At 39.4% G+C, this 22,352-nt stretch overlaps 1 protein-coding gene across 1 annotated transcript in view; it reads left to right on the plus strand.

The window, feature by feature from the left end:
• Nucleotides 1-22,352, plus strand: part of atp8b2 (ATPase phospholipid transporting 8B2) — a 75,424-nt gene that overhangs the window by 20,961 nt on the left and 32,111 nt on the right. The window contains exons 4-14 of the mRNA XM_036594152.1: nucleotides 440-538; nucleotides 1,746-1,807; nucleotides 1,960-2,032; nucleotides 3,014-3,084; nucleotides 7,689-7,768; nucleotides 10,313-10,471; nucleotides 10,562-10,650; nucleotides 13,830-14,026; nucleotides 18,362-18,570; nucleotides 20,555-20,589; nucleotides 21,673-21,841. Of these exons, the coding sequence (XP_036450045.1) occupies nucleotides 440-538; nucleotides 1,746-1,807; nucleotides 1,960-2,032; nucleotides 3,014-3,084; nucleotides 7,689-7,768; nucleotides 10,313-10,471; nucleotides 10,562-10,650; nucleotides 13,830-14,026; nucleotides 18,362-18,570; nucleotides 20,555-20,589; nucleotides 21,673-21,841 (1,243 nt within the window). The remainder of the gene's footprint in view (nucleotides 1-439; nucleotides 539-1,745; nucleotides 1,808-1,959; nucleotides 2,033-3,013; nucleotides 3,085-7,688; nucleotides 7,769-10,312; nucleotides 10,472-10,561; nucleotides 10,651-13,829; nucleotides 14,027-18,361; nucleotides 18,571-20,554; nucleotides 20,590-21,672; nucleotides 21,842-22,352) is intronic.

Genomic DNA, 22,352 nt, shown 5'->3' on the forward strand with positions numbered 1-22,352 from the left:
TTGTTATTGATTGTAACAGTGGAATTAAATTGATGCAGACAGGCCCAGACTCCAGCCCTCATGCCCAGAGCTAGATGTTATGTAACAGGAGAGCGGCAGATGGGGTTAGGTAGGTGAGACGAGACAGTGCTAGTGCTAGTGGCGGCATTATCTTACACCACGCAGAGCAGAACAGGCAAGGACACTGTCTGCAGGAGTACGTTGTCCTATATACTAATTTCCTTGCTGAGTGTCCGGCGATGCCGCAGCCATCTGTGGCTGGATGTTTAAGAGAGCTTGATTGTCCTCACTCTCTCTGGATGGGTAGAACTGACTATATTTGAGGTGTAGTCAGTTCTAGAGAAATTGTTTCAGTTCAATTTTTTTGGCTGAACCAAACCCCCCCTTCCTCTGGGTCTTTCTGTTCTGCTTGGGAACTCAACTACTCTCTCTCTCTCAGTTGATTCCTCAGATTTCCTCTTTGTCCTGGTTCACCACCATAGTGCCTTTAGTACTGGTGCTGAGCATCACTGCAGTCAAAGATGCCACTGATGACTATGTGAGTGTCTCTTTTCTCTCTCTCACTTACACAACATAACTACACAGGGCGTTTTGTTGTAACTAAATGGACAAAATACACCGACTGGCCACTGCATTAAGCACACCTCCTTGAATCTACACTCTTTGTCCATTTTCAGCTCCACTTACCATATAGTAGTCCTACAGTTACAGACTGTAGTCCATCTGTTTATATGCATACTTTGTTAGCCCCCTTTTATCCTGTTCTTCAGTGGTCAGGACCCCCATGGACCCTCACAGAGCATGTAGTATTTGGGTGGTTGATCATTCTCAGCACTGCAGTGACACTGACATCGCAGTGGTGTACTAGTGTGTGTTGCGCTGGTATGAGTGGATCAGACACCTCAGTGTCACTGCTGGATTGAGAATAGTTCACCAACCAAAAAATATCCATTCAGAAGCGCCCTGTGGGAAGCGTCCTGTGACCACGGATGAAGGACTAGAGGACGACCAACACAAGCTGTGCAGCAACAGATGAGCTACTATCTCAGCACTGCTGTGTCTGATCCACTTGTACGCAACACACATTAACACGCCACCCCCATGTCAATGTCACTGCAGTGCTGAGAATGATCCACCACCAAATTATGCCCCTTCTGTGGTGGTCCTGTGGGGATCCTGACCACTGAAGAACAGGTTACAAGGGGGCTAACAAAGTATGCAGAGAATCAAATGGACTATAGTCTGTAATTGCAGAACTACAAAGTGCACCTATATGGAAAGTGGAGCTGATAAAATGGACAGTAAATGTAGAAACAACGAGGTGTACTTAATGAAGTGGCTGGTCGGTGTACACTTCATCTAAATGTATTTGAACATAGGGTTCATGTGAACCTGTCCATGAAAATCACATCCATAAAGTGAATACAGATTCCAGTTTTCATCCAGTGAGAGCAACAGTGGCTGCATGTTCCAATCAATGAGTGTATTTATCATATATATCATATAAACAGTCAGTGGTTTTGCTCCTCCATTATACAACATGCTACAGTGGAGGTTCTCGAGGGGAACTGGAGATCCACTTCATACTTGCTTTTGTTAGTTTGCTGCTCATTAATTTATCCAGTTTATTGTGTCAACACACTATTTACATATTAACTTTGACAGCCTAAATATATGTATATGTATAAGTAAAACATGCAAAGATACATGTAAAGAATATTTACATCTGTCTGTCTCTGCTGTAGTTCCGTCACAAGAGTGACAACCAGGTGAATAACCGCCAGTCTCAGGTGCTCATCAATGGCATGTGAGTATCACACAGGCCTTCCATCAGTTAGCCTGCTCATCATCCATTACCTAACTGTGCAGTCACTTCCTTACTACATGTTTTGTTATGTGTATCATTATATCTAATTAAGATTTTGTCGTTCTCTGTTTCTTTCTCTCTCCCTGCTGCAGTCTACAGAAGGAGAAGTGGATGAATGTGAGAGTGGGTGACATCATCAAGCTGGAGAACAACCAGTTTGTGGCAGTAAGTCTTCCTCCTCTCATTCATAAAGACAACATCTATATTGTTTTATTAGTCATACATCTAACGTTATTAGTGACCGTTAAAGTGACAGATTGGCCAAAGAATGAATTCACTTCAGTTGTAGTTGATCAGGAAGACATGTTTGGTGTCTGAAGCTTGTTGTGCACTGGAGCTAGCTAACAAGTCCTTGAAGCTTATATTTAACGATTAGCATAGCCTTAATCACTGCTGCTCGTTGATTTATCTATAATTCTCCTCTGAGCATTGTCCAGTGTAGCCTGCTGAAGGTGCTGAAGGTATTGCTTTAAAAAGTCATTAAAACTCTGTCAAAGAGAGGCTACAGTCATGGATCCCATTATAGCAACAAACAGCACTGCAGCTGGGCTTCAGCTATTATTACAGTGGTGTTTACTTTGGCAGCCCTAATATAAGTGTATGAATAGTACCACATACTACTTACTACTACGTTGGGCCCCTGAAGTTTTTTATTTTCACTGGGCCTACGAGGCCAATGTAGCTCAGTTAGCATAGCCTAAATCAACATGGACTTACCTTAAATTTTGCCTCTAATTTGACATCACCTAACTTAATAACATTGACTTCTTAAGGACTCTAAAATAAATTTGTTATGTGTCTCTGTTAGCCCCATTGGCCTTGTAGCCCCAGTGTAAAAAGAGGGGTTAAATTAGTTGTTAGCTAGAGAGGTATAAAACCCTGGGTTGTGGAGCAGTGGAACTGGAGGTATGGAGTCCAAAACCTTTGAGATAAGTACCTGACCTCAATAATGCTCTTGTAGCTGAATGCAATCAAATCGAGTGTAAAGTCCTTCCCATAAGAGTTGAGGCTGTTACTGAGGCAAGGAGGGTACAAACTCCTTATTAATACCCTTGATTTCAGAAGAAAAGTTGGACTAGCAGGTGCCTACAAATATATGGACAGTGAACAGTGATCAGAAAATGTCTTTGTGTATGTGTTTTGTAGGCTGACCTGCTCCTGTTGTCCAGCAGCGAACCTCATGGCTTGTGTTACATTGAGACGGCAGAACTGGATGGGTAAGAATTTTGCTCTGTTCTTCATTTGTTTGATGAAAACACCACTGAAAATGAGTTTGACCCAGTTTACACCTGGTCGTTTCATGTGACTTGTATCTGGATTTGTGACCTGATAATATTTTACCACATGCATTTACTCTTGGTGTAAAACAAACACATCTCTGGTTAATCAGATTGAATTCAGAAATTAGATAGCAAATGTGAATCATCTTACACGCAAAACCAAATGCCTGCTGTGTTCTATTAAAAAGAAAATCACAATTGTGCATCCCACTGTTCATTCCCTTACTCCAGCTTTACAACGATGTTGAAAAGAAGGCAGCTGTTTAGAATAATTATCCTCCTGCATTAGTCATTGCTGTCATGCATTAAGATGCTGTGTATTGTACACTATATGGCCAAAAGTATGTGGACACTCCTAATTATTGAGTTCTGGTGTCCAGGTTCAGATGTCACACCCACTGCTAACAGATATATAAAATCAAGCACATAGCCACGCAGTCTACTTAAGCATTAGCAGTAGAAAGGTTCGTACTGAAGAGCTCAGTGACTTTAAACATTGCACTGTCATAGATGCCACCTTTGCGACAAGTCAGTTTGTGAAATTTCTGTCCTGCTAGATCTGCTCCTGTGAACTATAAGTGTTGTTATTGTGAAATAGAAGTGTCTAAGAGCAACAGCAGCTCAGCCACGAAGTGGTAAACCACGCAGACTCACAGAGTAGGACTGCCGAGTGCTGAAGCATGTAGCACGTAAAATTGCCTATCCTCTGTTGCATCACTTTTTACAGACTTAAACAAAGTATGCAGAGAAGCAGATGGACTACAGTCTGTAATTGTAGAGCTACAAAGTGCACCTATATAGTAAGTGGAGCTGATAAAATGGACAGTGAGCGTAGAAACAAGGTCATAATGTTATGCCTGATCGGTGTACCTAAGATCACTATGCGCAATGCCAAGTGTCGGCTGGAGGCGTGTAAAACTTGCACCACTGGACACCACTGCTGTATCCTATCTGGCAGTCTGATGGATGAATCTGGGTTTGGTGGATACCAGGGGAATGTCACATACCAGAACACATAGTGCCAACAGTAAAGTTTGATGGAGGAGGGATAATGAGCTGGGGCTGTTTTTCAGGGTGTGGACCACTTAATTCCAGTGAAGGGTAGTGTTAGTGCTACAGCATACAAAGATGTTTTAGACAAGGGGGAAGACCCTATGTCCCTGTGCACAAAGTGAGCCCTGACCTGAACCCCACCGAACACCTTTTGGGATGCTCTTTTGACCTAATAGTCACAGTTTTTCACAGACTCACTTAAAAAATCTTGTGGAAAGCCTTCTCAGAAGAGTGGAGGTTGTTATGTCCACATACTCTTAGCCTTATGGTGTGTTGTGGGTGTGACTTTGTCACATGGGTGTTTGTCATAGATGAAGAGCAGGAATCGGGGGTGATTTTATTAGCATAGTCTTGTAATTATATTATGTTTATTACAAGTCATACAGTCACAGCACTCCTGTTACACTGCATATGAAGAAGAACATCAGTTCAAGTTCAGCTTCAGCAGGTAGCCTGATTTCTCAGAGTACGCCTCGCTCTAATAAACAGCACTGTCCTTGGTTTAGTTAAGCTCCCTCATTAATCACCATCTGAGCTACAAAAGGGACTTTTAGCTTCATTGGCTTTAGGAATCAGCTACAGAGACCTGGAAAAGTTAAAACTCCAACAGGAAACCGAGCAATTCAATGTATAGCTGTGATTGGTTTCTGTAATTTACAAAGTGCTTATACACTCTCAGAAAAATCAGGAGATAAAGTAGATAATGTGCTCAGCAGTATTGGCAAGAGCCAATCAAAATCCACATGTAAATGAGCCCATACATATTAAAGACCCATGCCATGTGAAGCTCCGGTTGGCTGCCAGCATTGGTATGGAAGAAGAGGAAGTAAGGAAGCAATACAAATCCAAAATTCTTAGTAAACTGTTTGGTAAAGATTCTTTTAACTTTTAATCAAGAAACAAAGCTTTTCTTTATTAGACATTATTGATACTAGACAAAAATGAAGTCTATAAAAATTGATATTTGAATTATAGTTGATATTTATAATAAAACCCTATGTAATTCCACTTTTAATCAAAATTATATTTTGGCACAAAATATTTAATTTCTCGTTGGTAGAGTTTCGGCCTTTTTCAAATTCATTATAATTACACTAACAATTTTTACTAATGTGAATTAAAGTCTAGTGTCATTTTTTTTCCCACACAATTAAAAATTAAGTTGACAGGCTGAAATTTTGATTACTGTGCCAAACCCTTTTAGCTCTTAATTCCTATTTTTCTTCATCTTATGAATCAAATTTTAAAAATAAAATGTAATTTTTTACATTTGAATTAAATTTAATGTTCATGCTTAAATTGAATTCCTTTGTAAATTGAAAAATAGGATTAAAAGATAAAACTGAATTCAAAATCAATTCAAGCATGTAATTAGAATCAGTTAAATCTGCCGATCTTAAATCCTGCTCAAACAAGTCTTCTTCCTTCTCATGTTCTCCCACAACAGCAGTTAAAAGGTTTACTGGTGAAAATAACCATCAGAGGTTTTGTTTGCGGGATTGTGTTGTGTTGAGTTGCTACCGGCTCATGTAATTGAAGGAAAAGCACAGACAGGCCTCATATCACTCAAGCAGTAAACACAAGTGGTAATCTCTAATGCACTCAATAATCCGATCATAATTGGATTTCTGCAGTTATCCGGTTACTCAAATGGTCATGTAAACACCATACTCCAATCTAGAAATCCGATTAAGAAATCTGATAAAGAGAGCTGGATTTTAGCTCAGTAATCAGATTCCTCAGTGCATGTAAACTCTTACTCTGATTTCTTTCGGATTTCTCAGTCTGCGCATGCGTGAGATCAGACGGTGGATGTCGCGAGACGCAGCAAAACACTTGCAGTGGCACTGAAACCAAATGCGAAATGAAGGAGTTAAATATTCTTCATCTTCTAGATGATGTATGTTCATAGTTTCAGGTAAAGTGGCGCCCCCCAACTTCCCATCCACCCACCACCAGTTGGAAAACCGACACAATTAACACAGAAACAAAAGATAAACACCATAAATGTACAATAGCTTAGTATATGCGTCCATATACATAGATATATGCACTTGTATGCATGCATGCCCTTGCTAACATATTGAAAAAAAAATTAAACAAATAAATAAATAAATTTTGCTGGAGTTAACAGAGTGAAAACAAAGAGAATAATCTGCTGTCCTGTCTTTGCGTGCATTATAGTATAAGTTACTCTATATCCCTAATTTACCATTTTCAAACCCTTTACTCATGCATTAAGTAATTCACTAATGTTACTAGCCAGATTTTCCCATATTTGGATTGTTGGAGTCTTAGCATTGTGAATTCTAGCAGTAGAAAGCTCCATCATAACTATATCATGAAAATAAAATAACCACTTTATACTGTTCAACATATAAGGGGGCTTCCAACGCTGAACTATCAGTTTTTTTGCTGCGGTCAAACCAGCAAACGTAATTTTCCTCTGTTTCTCATTGAGCTGTAGTTGTGAATCGTCATTAAGACGCCAAAAAATTCGTTGAAGGGGAATGTCCTTTCCTATAAGTTTAGAAAGTATAGAAGTCACCCTCTTCCAAAATGAATAGACCCCTGGACAGTCCCAAACCATATGTTTCAAAGAACCAGGTACCCTAAAGAGCACAACTCACAGTTAGGATTTGACGTCAGTTTGGCATGAAATCTTGATAGTGGTGTCCAGTATGTCCTATGAGAGAGCTTAAAGTGAATCAGTTGGTGATTAGGATTTTTTGATGCCTTAAAGATTTTTCTCTAAGCCACCTCCCAATCCACCGACTCAGCTTCAGTTACCAAATCCTTTTCCCACTGATTTTGTGTACTAGGATCAGAATCATATATTTCTTGCAGCCATGAGTATATGTTTGAAAAGTGGCGCGATGTTTAAAAAAAAAACAGCGGCATGAAGTTTGAGATTTACGTTACGTTTACGTCATGCCTTCTTCTGTGAGTTTATTGGCCGGTTGTAAAGCAGAAATCTGATTACTGCCCGACTCATGTAAACCCAGAGTTTCTCCATTATCTGATTACTCGAAAGCATGTAAACGGGTTGATCGGATTACTGACAAAATCTAATTTTCTGCAGTTATCGGATTATTAAGTACATGTAAATGCACTCTTTGTTTATGCATGAGCAAATGTGTCACCGCCAAGCTTTTTGTGTTTAATGTCCCAGTAAATCTGCCAGTATGTTTGGTGAATCTGGCTCTCTGTTGTTAGATTGTAGCAAATGTCTGCAGTCAGTAATTGAGATGGACATCTGCTGGCCATGTGATCTGCCATTGGTGAGCCCTGCAATTTAAAATAGGGAAAAATAGAAAGGAAATTGCTGAAACCAAAAAAATAAAATCAAATAAACCACAGCAGAGCAGCAGAAGATGGCACCATCACAGTATTGGGAAATAATCCGGATCCTCAAAACACATGAAATGACTGGTTGTAAACATGGTCTTTGTCTTAACATGTTGTTGTTTGTTTGTCATTTATTACAGCGAAACGAACATGAAGGTGCGTCAGTCTCTGTCTGTGACCTCTGAGCTGGGAGATCCTAACAACCTCGCTCAGTTTGACGGTGAGAACCTTCTGAAACGTATGTATGTGAGAAAGTGAGCGGCTCAGTACTGTAGACTTGCTGAGCCACAGTGATATAAAACATGCATGACCTTTTCACGGCTGAACGGCACAGACAGAGTGAGAGGTGGTGTTTCTGCACTCACCCACACTTCCTGCTCTCGCTCAGCAACTCAAAAGCCCTTTGGTTAGAGTTAAGCAAGGATTGCTACTCTGTGTCTGCCCATAAAAACCATATTGTCAATAGCAAAAAACCATTGACTATGCAATATACATGTATTCCATTTGTTACTATTCCGCAGATTTTTCAAAATGTCTGTGTAATTCAATCGTTGAGATGTAAACAAAGTCATTCAGAGTGGTTTGGTGTTAAATGGTTCATTATAGAGAAACTTACTGACTTACTGATTTTCTTTACAGTGGTGGTGATGAATGGAACAAGGGCTCACCATGTCTACAACACCAATATAGCCATTTTTTCACTTTCCAAAACTTTTTTGCCACACAACGCCCTGCATATACCATTCTGCATGTGTTTTACAAAACATATTTTAGGCCAAAACTTTCTCAAAACTATTGTAAAACAACGTCTCAGGCAGCGGTAGCCTGTATTCTGAGAGGGAGCTTTTGGAGGCGTTAAATCCGGTGAAACCAAGCGATTGAAATGATATCATTTGATGTGATCACGTGATGTGTTATCAGCGTTTTGATTGGCTGTTACATGGAACTTGTTTCACAAAGTTTAGAATAGCTATAGGTGTTGCAGCTGAGTTTCAAGTGGGTTGCGGGACCCTTTCCATTATTCAGCTGAAAAGCAGTTTAGTTTCATGTTAAGCCAGCCTTAGCGAGAAAGAAAGAAGACTATATTTGCAATGCTATATTTAAGTGAAGTGGTCTGTGGTCAATATCTGAAACCTCCTTAGATAGCACACACACATGCACACAGACTTAATTGTGCTATGCAACAGTTTGAATACGTTCTTTCCCACAAACAAACTTTAAGATGTAATTTTTCTGCATGTTTTATTGCACAATTTTTATTTATATATTTATATTACATATAAAATGTGCCAAAACTTTTGCACAGACCATATATTTTATGTTTTTCCCAGCAAATAAACAATAATTGTGCGTTAAAATGTGTAGAAGTTCTCTATTGATTTCTTTTCACTTACAACATCAACACAATATGGAATTTGACCAGGAGCACCCAAATTGCGACTGTGTATCAACTGTATTGTGTGTTGGTAATAAGGCAAAAATGTAATAATACAACCAGTGGCTAAGGTTTTGGAGGCGTTCCCTGATGGAAAGTCTGGCAATGTGATGAACTGTTTGTTGATGCATACTTTTTTAATAAGCACTATATGGCCAAAAGTATGTGGACATTTGACCATCACACCTGTATGAGCTTATTGGACATCTCATTCCAAAACGATGAGCATTAAGATTAAGTTGCACCCCCTTGGCAACTGTAATAGCTTCCACAAGATTTTGGAGTGTGTCTGTGGGCAGTTATGCCCATTCAGTCAAAAGAGCATTTCTGCAGCCAGGCCCTGATGTTGGACGAGAAGGCCTGGCTTGAAGTCGGCGTTCCAGTTCATCACAAAGGTGTTCAGTGGGGTTGAGGTCAGGGCTCTTTGCAGGTCACTGGAGTTCCTCTACACCAAACTGGTATAACCATGTCTTTATGGAGCTCACTTTGTGCACAGGGGCTCAGTCATGCTGGGACAGGAAAGGCCCAAACTGTTGCCACAAAGTTGGAAGCATATAAGTATGCAAAATTTCTTTGTATGCTGTAGCATTACCCAGCCCCAGCTCATAATCCCTCCTCCCCCAAACTTTACTGTTGGCATTATGCATCCCTGTGGGTCATGTTCTCCTGGCATCTGCCAAACCCAGATTTATCCACCAGACTGCCAGACAGTGAAGCGTGATTCATCACTCCAGCAAAATGTTTCCACGACTCTAGAGTCCAGTGGCGATGTGCTTTACAGCACTCCGCTATGTGCTTGGCATTCTGCATAGTGATCTTAGGCTTGTTTGCAGCTGCTCAGCCATTGAAACCCATTTCATGGATTTCCTGATACATAGTTCTTGTGCTGGTGTTGCTTCCAAAGCCAGTTTGCAAGTCTGTAGTGAGTGATGCCAGGATAGACCATTTTTACATGCTGTGCACTGAAACACCCAGCAGCCTGTTAGTTTGCGTGGTATACTGCTTCCATTTTACAAAAAGTGCTATATTTAAAGCCACAGAGTTGTTTAATGTGATCCATTCTACTCCCATTGTTTGTTTATGGAGACTGTCTGGCTATGTGCTTGATTTTATACACGTTAGCACATACTGTTGACCATATGGTGTATGATCACTCAGCATTAAAAAAAAAAAGATCAATAAATCGATCTAGCAGGGCTGATGATACCAATGATGTACTCAGAAAAGCATATCGTGGTGTAATTTATCATGGTAAGGTTAACATATTGCCCACTCCTATTGTGTCCTTTTCGCATTCCCTCCAGTGTAAAATCCTCTGTCTGTCTGTAGGAGAGGTGGTCTGCGAGCCTCCCAATAACAAGCTGGACCGCTTCTGTGGCACTCTGTACTGGAGGGAGTGTAAGTATGGCCTGAGCAATCAGAACATGCTGCTGAGGGGCTGCGTCCTGCGCAACACAGAGAGCTGCTATGGCCTCGTCATATTCGCAGGTGTGTGTGCATCTGTGTCGGTATGAATCAGAGTTTATATTAGCCTGTTATGTTGTCTTTTGATGCTGACAGTGTCTCTCTTCCATACAGGACCAGATACCAAGCTGATGCAGAACAGTGGACGCACAAAGTTCAAGCGGACCAGCATAGACCGCCTGATGAACACACTGGTTCTGTGGGTACGGAAACTTTAAGTCAGCTATTCATACAGCTTGTACAGATCTGCTTTAAAGGGGCATTCAGAGCAGAATGAAATATATAGTAATTACTACATCCATTGTAAACATGCCTGCTCACCTCCTGTATTGGTGCCGCAATAGTCCCAAGAGTGAGAATTTCTGGTATAGATGATTTCAGATGATGTATCTTGGAGGTGGTGGGAGCTTTTGAAAACTACAAGCAGTATATGGTGGATACTTGATTTTTTAAACGCTAGCTGGCTAAAGCTGACAGTGTACTACAAATGAAAATGAGTGTGTTTACATGCACTTAATAATCCAGTAACTGCAGAAAATCAGATTTTGTCAGTAATCCAATCACTTGGTTAATCAGATAATGGGAAAACTCTAAAACTAATCAGATTTCTGCTTTGCAACAAGCCAATAAACTCACAGAAGAAGACATAATGTAAATCTCAAACTTCATGCCGTGGCTTTTTAAAAAAAAAAAATCACACCACTTTAACTGAAAATATGAACATACATCATCTAGAAGATGAAGAATTTTCAAATCCTTCATTTCATCAAGCATGTATTTGGTTTCAGCGTCGCTCCAAAAGTGTTTTGCTGCGTCTCGTGACATCGCAGCTTGCTTATCTTATGTCTGTTTCACACATGCGCAGACTGAGAAATCCGAAAGAAATCAGAGTAAGAGTTTACATGCACTGAGAAATCTGATTACTGAGCTAAAATCCAGCTCTCTTTATCAGATTTCTAGACCTTTCTCCGATCTCAGAAATCTGAGTATGCTGTTTACATGACCATTTGAGTAATCAGATAACTGCAGAAATCTGATTATGATTGGATTATTGAGTGCATGTAAACGCACTTAATGTTTTGAAGCTAAACTTTTTTGGGTTTATTTAAAGCATATTTACAGCAGCATGTTTGGAGGTAGTTTCATTCTGTTTGCACCTTTAATTTTACTAAATTATCACACACTTGGCTCGAACCGTGTTGTTAAAGTCTCTGTCAGCATGGTTTCAAATGTTTAAAATTTTGTTTTAGTTAAAATAAAGCTGTGGATTAAGCATTTTGCAAGTTTTATATCCAAGATAAACATATATAAATTAAAACAATTTAATAGTAGATAAATGCTCTAAAAGGTTTGAGCTGATTCCTGCTCAGAACTGTGTGGGAGTGTCATATCACGAAATGATTGACAGTGGCATTTCCCTGGCAACATAAACAACTCAGCGCCAGTGGCAGTGGTGAGTGACACCGTGAACAATGCTAGACATATGATTTAAGAACTTTAGCCGCACCTCAGGAAAATACACCACTTCACTCTTCTTAATTTCCCTCTGAATGGAGAGTAAAAAGTGCAAAACGGAGAACGAGCTGTCTGATGGTCATTTTAGAGATCTGATTACATTTTGCAGCGAATGTTCGAGATCTCAGGCTTTCATCTCATGAAACACAGATCACAGACAAATCATGTCCAATATTTGAACTCTCAGCACTAACTTTATACTCATAACCTGTAGCTGAGATCACACAAGCTCCCGTTATGAGTCAGCACCATCATATTTGTGGACACTGTGGAGAAATTTCTTATGTGCCTTATTGTGCTCCTCGCCTGTAAAGTACAATTTCGGGGAAACACTGTAAGCCTTGATGCTGGAGGGCGAGGCTAATGTAACACTAAGCTAATGTATCATTTTATTTCAAATCTCTTATAGTAGCATTCTTGAACAGGTGGCTGAAGCAAGCTACATCTACATTTGATCTAGCTACGCTACAAACAACGGTGTAATACATGTTCATAACAAGCACCGTTAACATTTAAATAATGTTTTAAATAATCAATTTAAAACATTTTAAATAATCTGCTAACTGGGAGTTTTGCCTGGGACTCGGAGCAGCAGGAGAGCAGTCACTTTATGTGAGGGAGAGGAATGTGAGTAGCAGTACATATTGGTACGTTGGCAAATCTTACATCACCTGGGCCAAATTTAGTCCCACTCAAATCCAACAAAAGAAAATGCCAGAAAAAATCATTTCACAAATCTCTCAACAGAAAAGACCAGCATCATTCTTTCTTTGCCATTTCATAGAAAACACATAACAAAAACTACGGTTAGAAGAAAATCATGAAAATTAGTACACAGGGGCTTTAAAGGACCCATCATGGAAAAGAGAACTCAGTCAAAACTTGAAGTGTCGGGACCAAGGGCTATCCCCTTCAACCCCAGGCTTCCAATATAATATTATGAATAAAAAGAAATCTTTTAATACCAGCTAAACACTTTCACTGATAACTGTTTAAGTTCTCAAAAGAGGTCAAAAAGGAAAGAGTTTTCAGACGCTGAGTTTGTGGAAGAGGGAAAAGGCTTCTTTTTTATTTTAGCATTAAGTGGCACAGAGAGAGAGACCCAACTGCGCAAATACAATATTCCAAACAACAGTTTATGTACCATTTATCTGGGGTAATTTGATATCCCTCCACTTCTCAAATTTTGATACTACCTCATCCTCTAATAGGTGCATCTCTTTGTCCATCGATTTGGTCATTGCATGTTGAACTCTCTCCTAAAACTGGTTTCAACCAGTTTTTACCACTCTGCTTTACCTTTCAAGGTCAACTTGCCCCTCTCTTCACTGGGTCAGTAGAAACAGACAGGCCTGTCTTTGAACCCAGGGGCTTTCTAGGGTCTAGAATCTCCTATGCAGACAGACTAAGGCCTACCCTTTGTGAGAGAATTAATATTATCTGTTAGCCAATAGTACCTATTTGGTTATTGATTACAATATCTAATCTATTTGATTACTGATTAAGGGAATATTTATGTGTGTGAGTGAATTATCCACTGTTGTCATCATATCTTCAGCAGTAGAATGTTGATTGTGGGAACTTTTGCATTTAAAACCTAAACATTGAGCCGGAGCTTCTTTTTGAGCCTGTGCTTGTGACGTTAATGCGAAAAGACGCATGACGTGATCTGAAAAACTCCCATGAAATCTAACCTGACACCTCTGACTTTTAAATCACTATTTGAGGCTTTACAAGGTGACTCACAGCGGCGCACGCACACCATATTTCAGTGTGTGACCTGTATGACCTACTGTTAGATATCTCCTTTAATAACATCTTTCTTAATCTTTGTTGCCCCTAATTTCTGGCATTCTCTCTCTCTCAGATCTTTGGTTTCCTGGTCTGTATGGGGGTGATCTTGGCCATAGGGAATGCGGTGTGGGAGAGAGAGGTGGGCTTTCTGTTTCAGAGTTATCTGCCGTGGGACCCTCCTGTCGACAACTTCCTCTTCTCAGCCTTCCTGTCCTTCTGGTCGTACGTCATCATCCTCAACACCGTGGTGCCCATCTCCCTCTACGTCAGGTAGAACACACTGACGAAAGATGTAGAGAGAATATGTTTGCTTTTGGTATTCATTTGAGGGATGCATCGATACTGATACTGGTATCGGCCCAATATTGTGCTCATAAAAAATGCGCTGATACCACCATCTGATACCACCTAGTACTATGTGACGTAAGCCTAGTGTACGCTGCCACACTAATGAACAAAAGACTCCAGTTGGCCATCAATGAGGTTCTGCTCGCACTGTGTCTGTGTTTACGTGCAAAGATTTCTGCCAATATGACTGAATACATTCTGATTAAAGATTAAGACTGAAGTGTTTATATGCACGCTGTCCTGAATAATCTGATGAAAATCTCTGTTTACATTCTCACTATGAGTAATCTGGTTTAAAATTCCACGCATGCGTAGAGCACCACTTAGTGTAGATGTTACCATGACAATGAGCATCACGTGAGTCCAGTCAGAGTGAGATGAGCAGCAGTGAGCAGTGCTTGTGTTTTTAATTACTTTAAAATGATGTCAAACTCAAGAAAACGTACTTCACTTTTGTTTATTAAAGAAGGCTGAGAGGAAGACGTCGTGTTCTGAGACACATAAGCTGGACGTCCGTCCCACCGCCGTCTTTTAAAGATCAGAGCATAAACTTCGTCTCCTCTGCAGACCAGTTTCTGCTCCGCCATGTTGAACGTTATAAACTTTCACTATGACGTGACGAACATGATCAGAACGAACTTTCTGATTGGGAATGTAATCAGATACAGGTGTTTACATGGTTTTTCTATTTAACAGATTATTTACAGGATTACCCACCTTGTTTGATCAGATAGAAATTGTATTCTAAATGGCCTCAGTCAGACTGGTTTATTCATTCTGCCTTGGTATATTCTGGCCAGACATACACTGGCCACAAATTAGCAAAGCTGCTGTAGCTCAGTTTATCAACATGTTAGCTCAGTACTCATGCAAGCAGCATGTTATTTTGAATGAAACAGCTTTATTGGAGATTGTGTATAGACAGAGCTGTCTGTAGAGGCTGTGTTTCATGTAGCATGCCAATTGGACTGGCCATTTTTGTACAGTTTGAGTCAATCATAGGCTTTATCCTCACATGCTGATATATTCAAACATACAGTGTGAGTCACCAGGGAGAAGATTTCTTAAATCGCACAGTGTGTCTGGATTTAGGGACCATTCAAGTCACAAAACTCAAAACATGAGCTCCTCGGATGCATTAGCCTCTGATGTGATTCCTGCTGTTGCTGCGCTACAGAGACTGTTGTTGAAAGAGACGGATGAGGATCAAAACTACGAAAACTATGAAATGTACTTACAGCTGTACAGAAGTGCTTTTCTGACGTGGAACAAAATGGGAACTAATGTAGTATAGCTAGCTAATGCACTTCATTTAATATCAACTTGCACTCATTTACACTAACAACTACTTAATGCTATGTAGGTTACTTTGTATGTGTAATAAGTACTTAAAAACATGTAATGGTACTCGGTCTGAAAAAATGGTATTGATGCATCCCTAGTTTTTTTTCGTATTATTTTTTAGGGTTATAGTAATCTTTTGATTTTCAATTCTGAACATCCTTTTAGAGTGCACTGCTTATTTGTTAGTTTTGTTTATTTATTTTTATTTGTTTTGTTGTTTTCATGTTCTCCTCAGATCTTCTCGGGCAGGTAAGCGTCCCCTTGCCCCCTGTCCCACACCAGTGCCCCCATTTACCACATAATCCACACAGTTCTCCTTAACTACTGGACCCAACCCAGCCCCTCCAAACATCTCTAACTGATAGTTCTGTCCCTGACTAAGAATTTTTTCTGTAGACTGAAAGACTTTTGACTTCTTGACTAAAAAAAACTAATACCACCCAAATCTACCCACCATTACCTCCCAAAATGCTAACATGCAGTAAATTTTAAACACATCTTTGATGAACAAGGCCCAATCAGAGATGATACAAGCTTGGGCTGAAATGGCATCTGCCATTGGAAATTTTTTATAGATATTCTCATTATATTATTATCAATGTACTAAAGGTGGCTTTAGTACATGTGCATCTATGTCTGTGCGTAAAAGTTGTTTTTTTTACACTTTACTCCAACCCCCTTTTCCCCTAGAGTTCACTATTTCCTGTGAACAAAACTCAAAAAAAAAGACCACAAAAAAACCCAAACCGTTTTGTTATAATAATAAATTGTTTATCAAACGTCGTAGCAGAAAGCATTGATCTGTTAGGCTACTAAACCCTACTAAACTAAATTTGTGTGTTGCTTAACCCCTTCCTCAGTTCAATTATTAATTTTTTTCTACTGTAATGTAGATGGAATACATTTAAAAATGTGTATGTTTTAGAAAATCAGAAGCAAACTGGATTTTCATCTTCATAGGTGCTACTTTTTATTGCAGCAGATGTGTGTTTTATCTTGGCTCGGCCACAGCATGGTGTTCTCACTCCCGCTTCACACCTCATTGCTCACTAGCAGCTCACCACAGAGTCACACACGTAGAGACAACAGTGTCATAATTTAGCAGAGTTTAACAGGGGAAATATTTTTTTTACTGAAGCTATGAGGCTAATATAGCTAACAAATTATAGAAGCTTATGAACACCAGTTAGCATTTTGCTCTACTACAAGCCCAAATAGATTGAAAACAACTGATTCCATTTACATTCTGTCAGCTGAATGGCCACAAGAAGGCCTGTTGAAAGAGACTACATGGAAGCTTCTGTTTCACAGTATATACAGTCAGCTCCAGAATTATTGGCACCCCTTAAGAAACTGGGAAAAAACAATCATATAGAAAATTAACATAATGATTCAAACATTCCTCAGAAATATTTAGAGAAAGTGCTTACTGTTTATCTGATAGAAAGCATTCCAACATGAGTGTGGCTTCATTTGTTTAAGAATAGTGTGGTCTTTCAAAAACATATGGAGCAAAATTATTGGCATCCCTAAAGAATATTTTAAATAAAACAAAAAACACATTGCATCTTTGGTGGACAATATCTTTCTTTTTATTTCTCTTGATGTTCAGGAACTGTTGTCTATGACCATTTCCTATTTTCCTGGGGTATAAATATGAAGTTACACATGTGTAAAATCTCCAAAAAGTACTTTTGAGGGCACAGCCCTACTAACTGCAGTGTGACGTGTCCAACTGACCTCTTTTTTCCTGTGTTTCTTTTCTGTAAGCTTCCTATTAAGAGATATTTTGGCAAAAAAATCATATTTCGCAGTTTTCCACCTTTCCACCTAACATATCGTCACTGTCGGAACAAAACCACATATCTCCGAAAGGGAAACTTGTAAATGGTTTTAATTTCTAATAGAAGCAAATCACCTTGCATTGAGTTACAAGAGGTAGTGGATGAAATCTTCCCTATGAAATGGGACCCTCAAATAAAAAAAAAACATTACTTCATTAACTACGAGCGCTGCTCTGTAGGCGACCCTGCGGGTCTGCAGTGAGAGCAGAGGTGGGTAAAGTTCAGCTCCTCACTGCTGGGCTTTAGTTACATTATCGCCCACCCCTAATTCTTCAGTGATATGAAACTGAAGTCAGCTATTCGCCACATTCTTGTTCAAATTTTTACGTTATACCTTAAATGGTGGAACAGGAAATTTAGCTAGCTAGACATCAGCATACTACTAATTTTTAGTAGACCTTAGTACATTGAAATGGTTATTGTCATTTTTAACTGAGATAATTCTTACATTTGTGTGTTTCTTTGGTCACTTGTGCAGCCATCTTGCCGTTTTTTCTTTTTTCTCTTGACACTCCATTTATAGTGTGCCTCTGAAAAACCTCTCTGAAGGAGAGCCCTAACACTTCACCCTACCCCTCTATCTCAACAAAAATCATGACACCCTACCCCTAGACATGATTGTGCAAAACGGAAGGTTAAGGGCTAAGTGGTAGGGGCAAGGAGTGAAAAGGGACTGGGACAAAGGTTTTGTCCTGACAGTGACAACATGTATGGTTTAGTTGTTTAGTGAGGCTGAAGTGTAAAGAAACTTGGCTCGGGTGACTACATTTGTGAAAATTGTATTTATTGCCAAACTGTCGCTTTAAACCAGATGTGTTGTTGTACATTTACAGATCGAGTGCTGTTTCATTGTCTGACTCAGCTGTGCTGCAAAACCCCTCAGAGCTACAAGCTTGTAGAAGTGCCTGTTTGAATGTGCCACATCAAAGTCTGGGGTTGTTATGTAACTAAACTTTATGCTCCCTTTCTTTGTCTCTCTCTCTTTCTCTTTCTCTCTCTCTCTCTCTCTCTCTCTCTCTCTCTCTCTCTCTCTCTGTGTCTCTCTCTCACTCTCTCTCTTTTATTTTAGTGTGGAGGTGATTCGGTTGTGTCACAGTTACTTTATTAACTGGGACCGGCGGATGTTCTGTAACCGCAGCAGCACGCCGGCCGAGGCCCGGAGCACGACGCTAAATGAAGAGCTAGGCCAGGTGGAGTACATTTTCAGCGACAAAACCGGAACTCTCACCCAAAACATCATGACCTTTAACAAGTGCTCCATCAACGGACACGCCTACGGTGAGAAACGCGTACACAAATTGCTCCCATGCAAAAGCATTCACTCTGAAAGTGAAAGCCGAGACAAAAGCCTTCCCCAAGTAGAGTTGATCGGTCAATACACAAACTTGCTTTGATGTATTTCATCCATTTTTATAGAGAACGAATGTCATTAAGTGTCAGAAAACACGTCCAATCATCTATTCAGTTATTTAACACCTTGACATAGTTTTATCATTTCGCCATGCGCTTTGTACTCAGTTCCAAAAATGTTGGGCCAGTAGGTAAAATGCGAATGAAAACAGAAAGCAGTGATTTATAGATCTAGTTTGAACAAAAACAGTACAAAGACAGGATGTGAGTGAGGATGGTTCGATGCTCGTCACTTTACCAAAAATCAAAACATCAGTATAAAAATAACACTCTCTCCAGCAGGCGTGTCAAACTGGGGACCTTCTGGGCCAAAGTGCTGCGGAGATTAGCGTTTACCCTCATCTAACGCTCTGAATTCAGGTCATAAAGGCCTTGCTAATTAGCTGATGAGCTGAATCAGGTGTGTTTAATGAGGCAGTGAGCTCAAGTCTGCACTGTTTTGGCCCTCGAGGACCGAAGCATGACATGTGCTGTACAGTGTGTAATATCATTCAAAGTTTCAGGGATTCCAGAGAAATCTCTGTGCGTGAAGAAAAAGGCCGAAGACCACAAATTAAAGCCCATGACTTTCGACCCGTCAGACTGCACTGCTTTAAAAACCTGCATGCTTCTGTGATCCAGCAGCACTGCTATGTCTGATTCACTCGTACCATAGTACCTTCTCGATGAGGGTCCATAGGGGTCTGTAACTGTAGAACTACAAAGAGCACCTATATAGTAAGTGGAGCTGATAAAATGGAGAATGAGCGTAGAAACAAGGAGGTGGTCATAATGTTACGTCTGATCGGTGTATGCAGTGTGGTGACTTTTGTTTCATAGATTTCATAATTGTAATATAAATAGTAATAGATTATATGTATAATTATATTTATATAATATTATATTTGTAATTTATATTTATCACCACTTATGCCCAGGAATACTTTGACAAACTGCTGTCAATAACAAATGCTGCATGTTGTACAAATGCAAGTTAAGACTGTACTATGCACAGTGGAAGCCATATGTCCACAGCTTCCAGACCCCTGTCAACAAAGGCCCTGTATGGTCGCACAGCTAAAGACTTGTATAACAGAAGAATGGTAAAAATTATGCTTTCAAAACTGAATTGGTGTCCTCAGTCCCCAAACATTTAGTAAGTGTTATTAAAAGAACAGATGATGTAACACAGTGGTAAACATACTGCTGTCCCTAGTTTTTAGGAATTTGTTGCAGGCATCACATTTAGAATAAGTGTACATTTGCAAAAATGTTCACAAGATAAAACATCAAATATTGTGCTTTTGTACCGTTTTCAGTTTAATACAGGTCAAACAGAATTTACTCATCACTGCTTTCTGTTTTTATTAACATTTCAACTTTTTTGGGATTGGGGTTGTAATTTGGTGGCTATAAACTTCTATTCATTGTTAGTTACATTAGTTTCATAGTTCCAATGTAAAACTAAAACATGCCACCAAACACCAAACATGCCTTGGGTGATCGGCTAACACAGAGAAAACATGTTTGATTTACTATTACTGTATTTACTATTATTAAATTTGTAATATATATCGTCGCTGTCCAAAAAAAACATGTATCTCCATTTTTTCAATTGTTAGTTTTCTACATCAGTTGAGTACAGCAGCTGTCCTTTACATTGTGTGAAAATTTCATGACGAATGGACAGACAGAAATATTTAAACTATTTGTAATAAAATCTCTTGTAAACTTGCTGTTTTGGAGATACCAATAATATACGACTGCAAAAAAATGAATACACATGGCCCAACAAACTACTACAATACCTAATGTGCACACTGACTGTAATTTGCTGCATATCTAAGTATTGTATCTCTCTGCTGAATCACAGGTGAAGTGATGAACACTCCAGGAGCTCAGCACAAGGTGAGTGCAGCCTTACATAGACCGTTAGGGAAGCTTATAGCACAGAACCATAGAACAATCCAACTGACATCAGTCTCATTTCTTTGAGGCATATTTCAGCCTCTTGAATTTATAGAATGCCATTTTCTCCAGGTAGAGGAGAGTTTTTCTTCTGTTTCTGGCAGCATTATGTGAAAGGTTTCAATTATATCTTAAAATAATGCCTTGTTTTCTCAAATGTGTGACTTACAATGTCAAAATAGTGGTTTGTTTTCCCAAAATGTACACTTGTTTTCTTAAAATCTTGATTTATTTCAAAATAATGATTTACTTGAAATTGTGACTTGGATCAAAAAATATCTCAAAGTCTTTATTTATTATCCAAATTAATTACATAGTTTCTCAAAATTTAATACCGTATTATTTCGTCATAGTGTGTCAAATGTTTGGCATAATAAGTCAGAAATTGTGAAATAAATGAGCCGTTACTAAGACATAATCTTAAGTTAATAAGTAAAAATTTTGACACACTGCTGGCAGAAGCAGCGAAACTGGATTCTGTACAAATTGGCAGTACTATCAGTTGAAGAGAATTGAAAACATAGAAATTTAAAATATTCAACATTATTTTTAAGAGAGCCAAAATGTCTTTAAATTGATTAAAGACTAATACTCACAAACTGTGTATAGATCTATCTGCAAAAAATTTTGTAAAGATGGATTTAATGGGAAAAAAGTCATGATTTAGACAAAATATTACACAGTTGTACTCTTACCCCAAATGTAGTCAGTCGACAAGTAATAGAAACCTATAGCCACCGTTTAGCATCGTACTAACTACATACCTACATCATCCCACTTCATGAAATTGGTAAATAATCTCAAAAAGACTTAGTTTCTAACATACTGTTATCTGTAAACATTGACAGAATCCTGTTACTTAGCTACCAATGATGATACAAGCCTATATTCGACTGTACCTTTGTCCATAGTTGGCTTCTATTCTATTAGCTACATTAGCTGATGTTTGAAGTAAAGGGGAAAATTATGTAATTTTGTTTTTTCACTTCAAGCTCTGCTTATGATATTCTGGCTCTTTCTCAGCGGGCACAGCCCCTGGACTTCAGCACATGGAATCCGCTGGCTGACCGGGACTTCTGCTTCTACGACGCTTCATTGCTGGAGGCGGTGAAGGTGGGGGAGCCGGCCGTGCACGAGTTCTTTCGCGTGCTGTCTCTCTGCCACACGGTCATGAGCGAGGAGAAGAGTGAGGGTAACCACTTCAACCTGCACTATCACTTCCCCACAAACCCAAAGCCTAGCTAACCTCAACTAGTTTTTAAGCAGGCCTCTCATTTCCTTTTGTTTCTGCAGTTCTTATAAAGAGGAAATCCAAGGTCCCGACCAGGGACACAAAAGTTGTCGGTTTTACTGATGCGCCGCAGTATGAAACCTAACTATATCACCCCTTATTAGATTGTAACAATTGTACAGCTAGCTAAGTCACAGTGGAATTAGATAGCTTTACTGCTACAGTCTGCAAAGTGTACACCAGGCCAACACTCGTTTACACAGTTATAATCTGAGCAGTAAACAGTAATAGTGCTTAATTAAATGGACACTCTGGCCAAAGTGAAAAGTTTAACCATTGCTACTTCTGTGGTAAACATGCTTATTGGCGTCGTACAGCTGGGCTACTGTAGTCTCTAGAGTGAGATTTTCCAGTTTAAAGACTAGGAAAGCTTCCGTCTGATGATGTATCTTGAAGGTGGGAGTTTTTAAAA

This window comes from Colossoma macropomum, unplaced genomic scaffold (genome assembly GCF_904425465.1).
Source record: "Colossoma macropomum unplaced genomic scaffold, Colossoma_macropomum, whole genome shotgun sequence".
Lineage (NCBI taxonomy): Eukaryota > Metazoa > Chordata > Actinopteri > Characiformes > Serrasalmidae > Colossoma > Colossoma macropomum.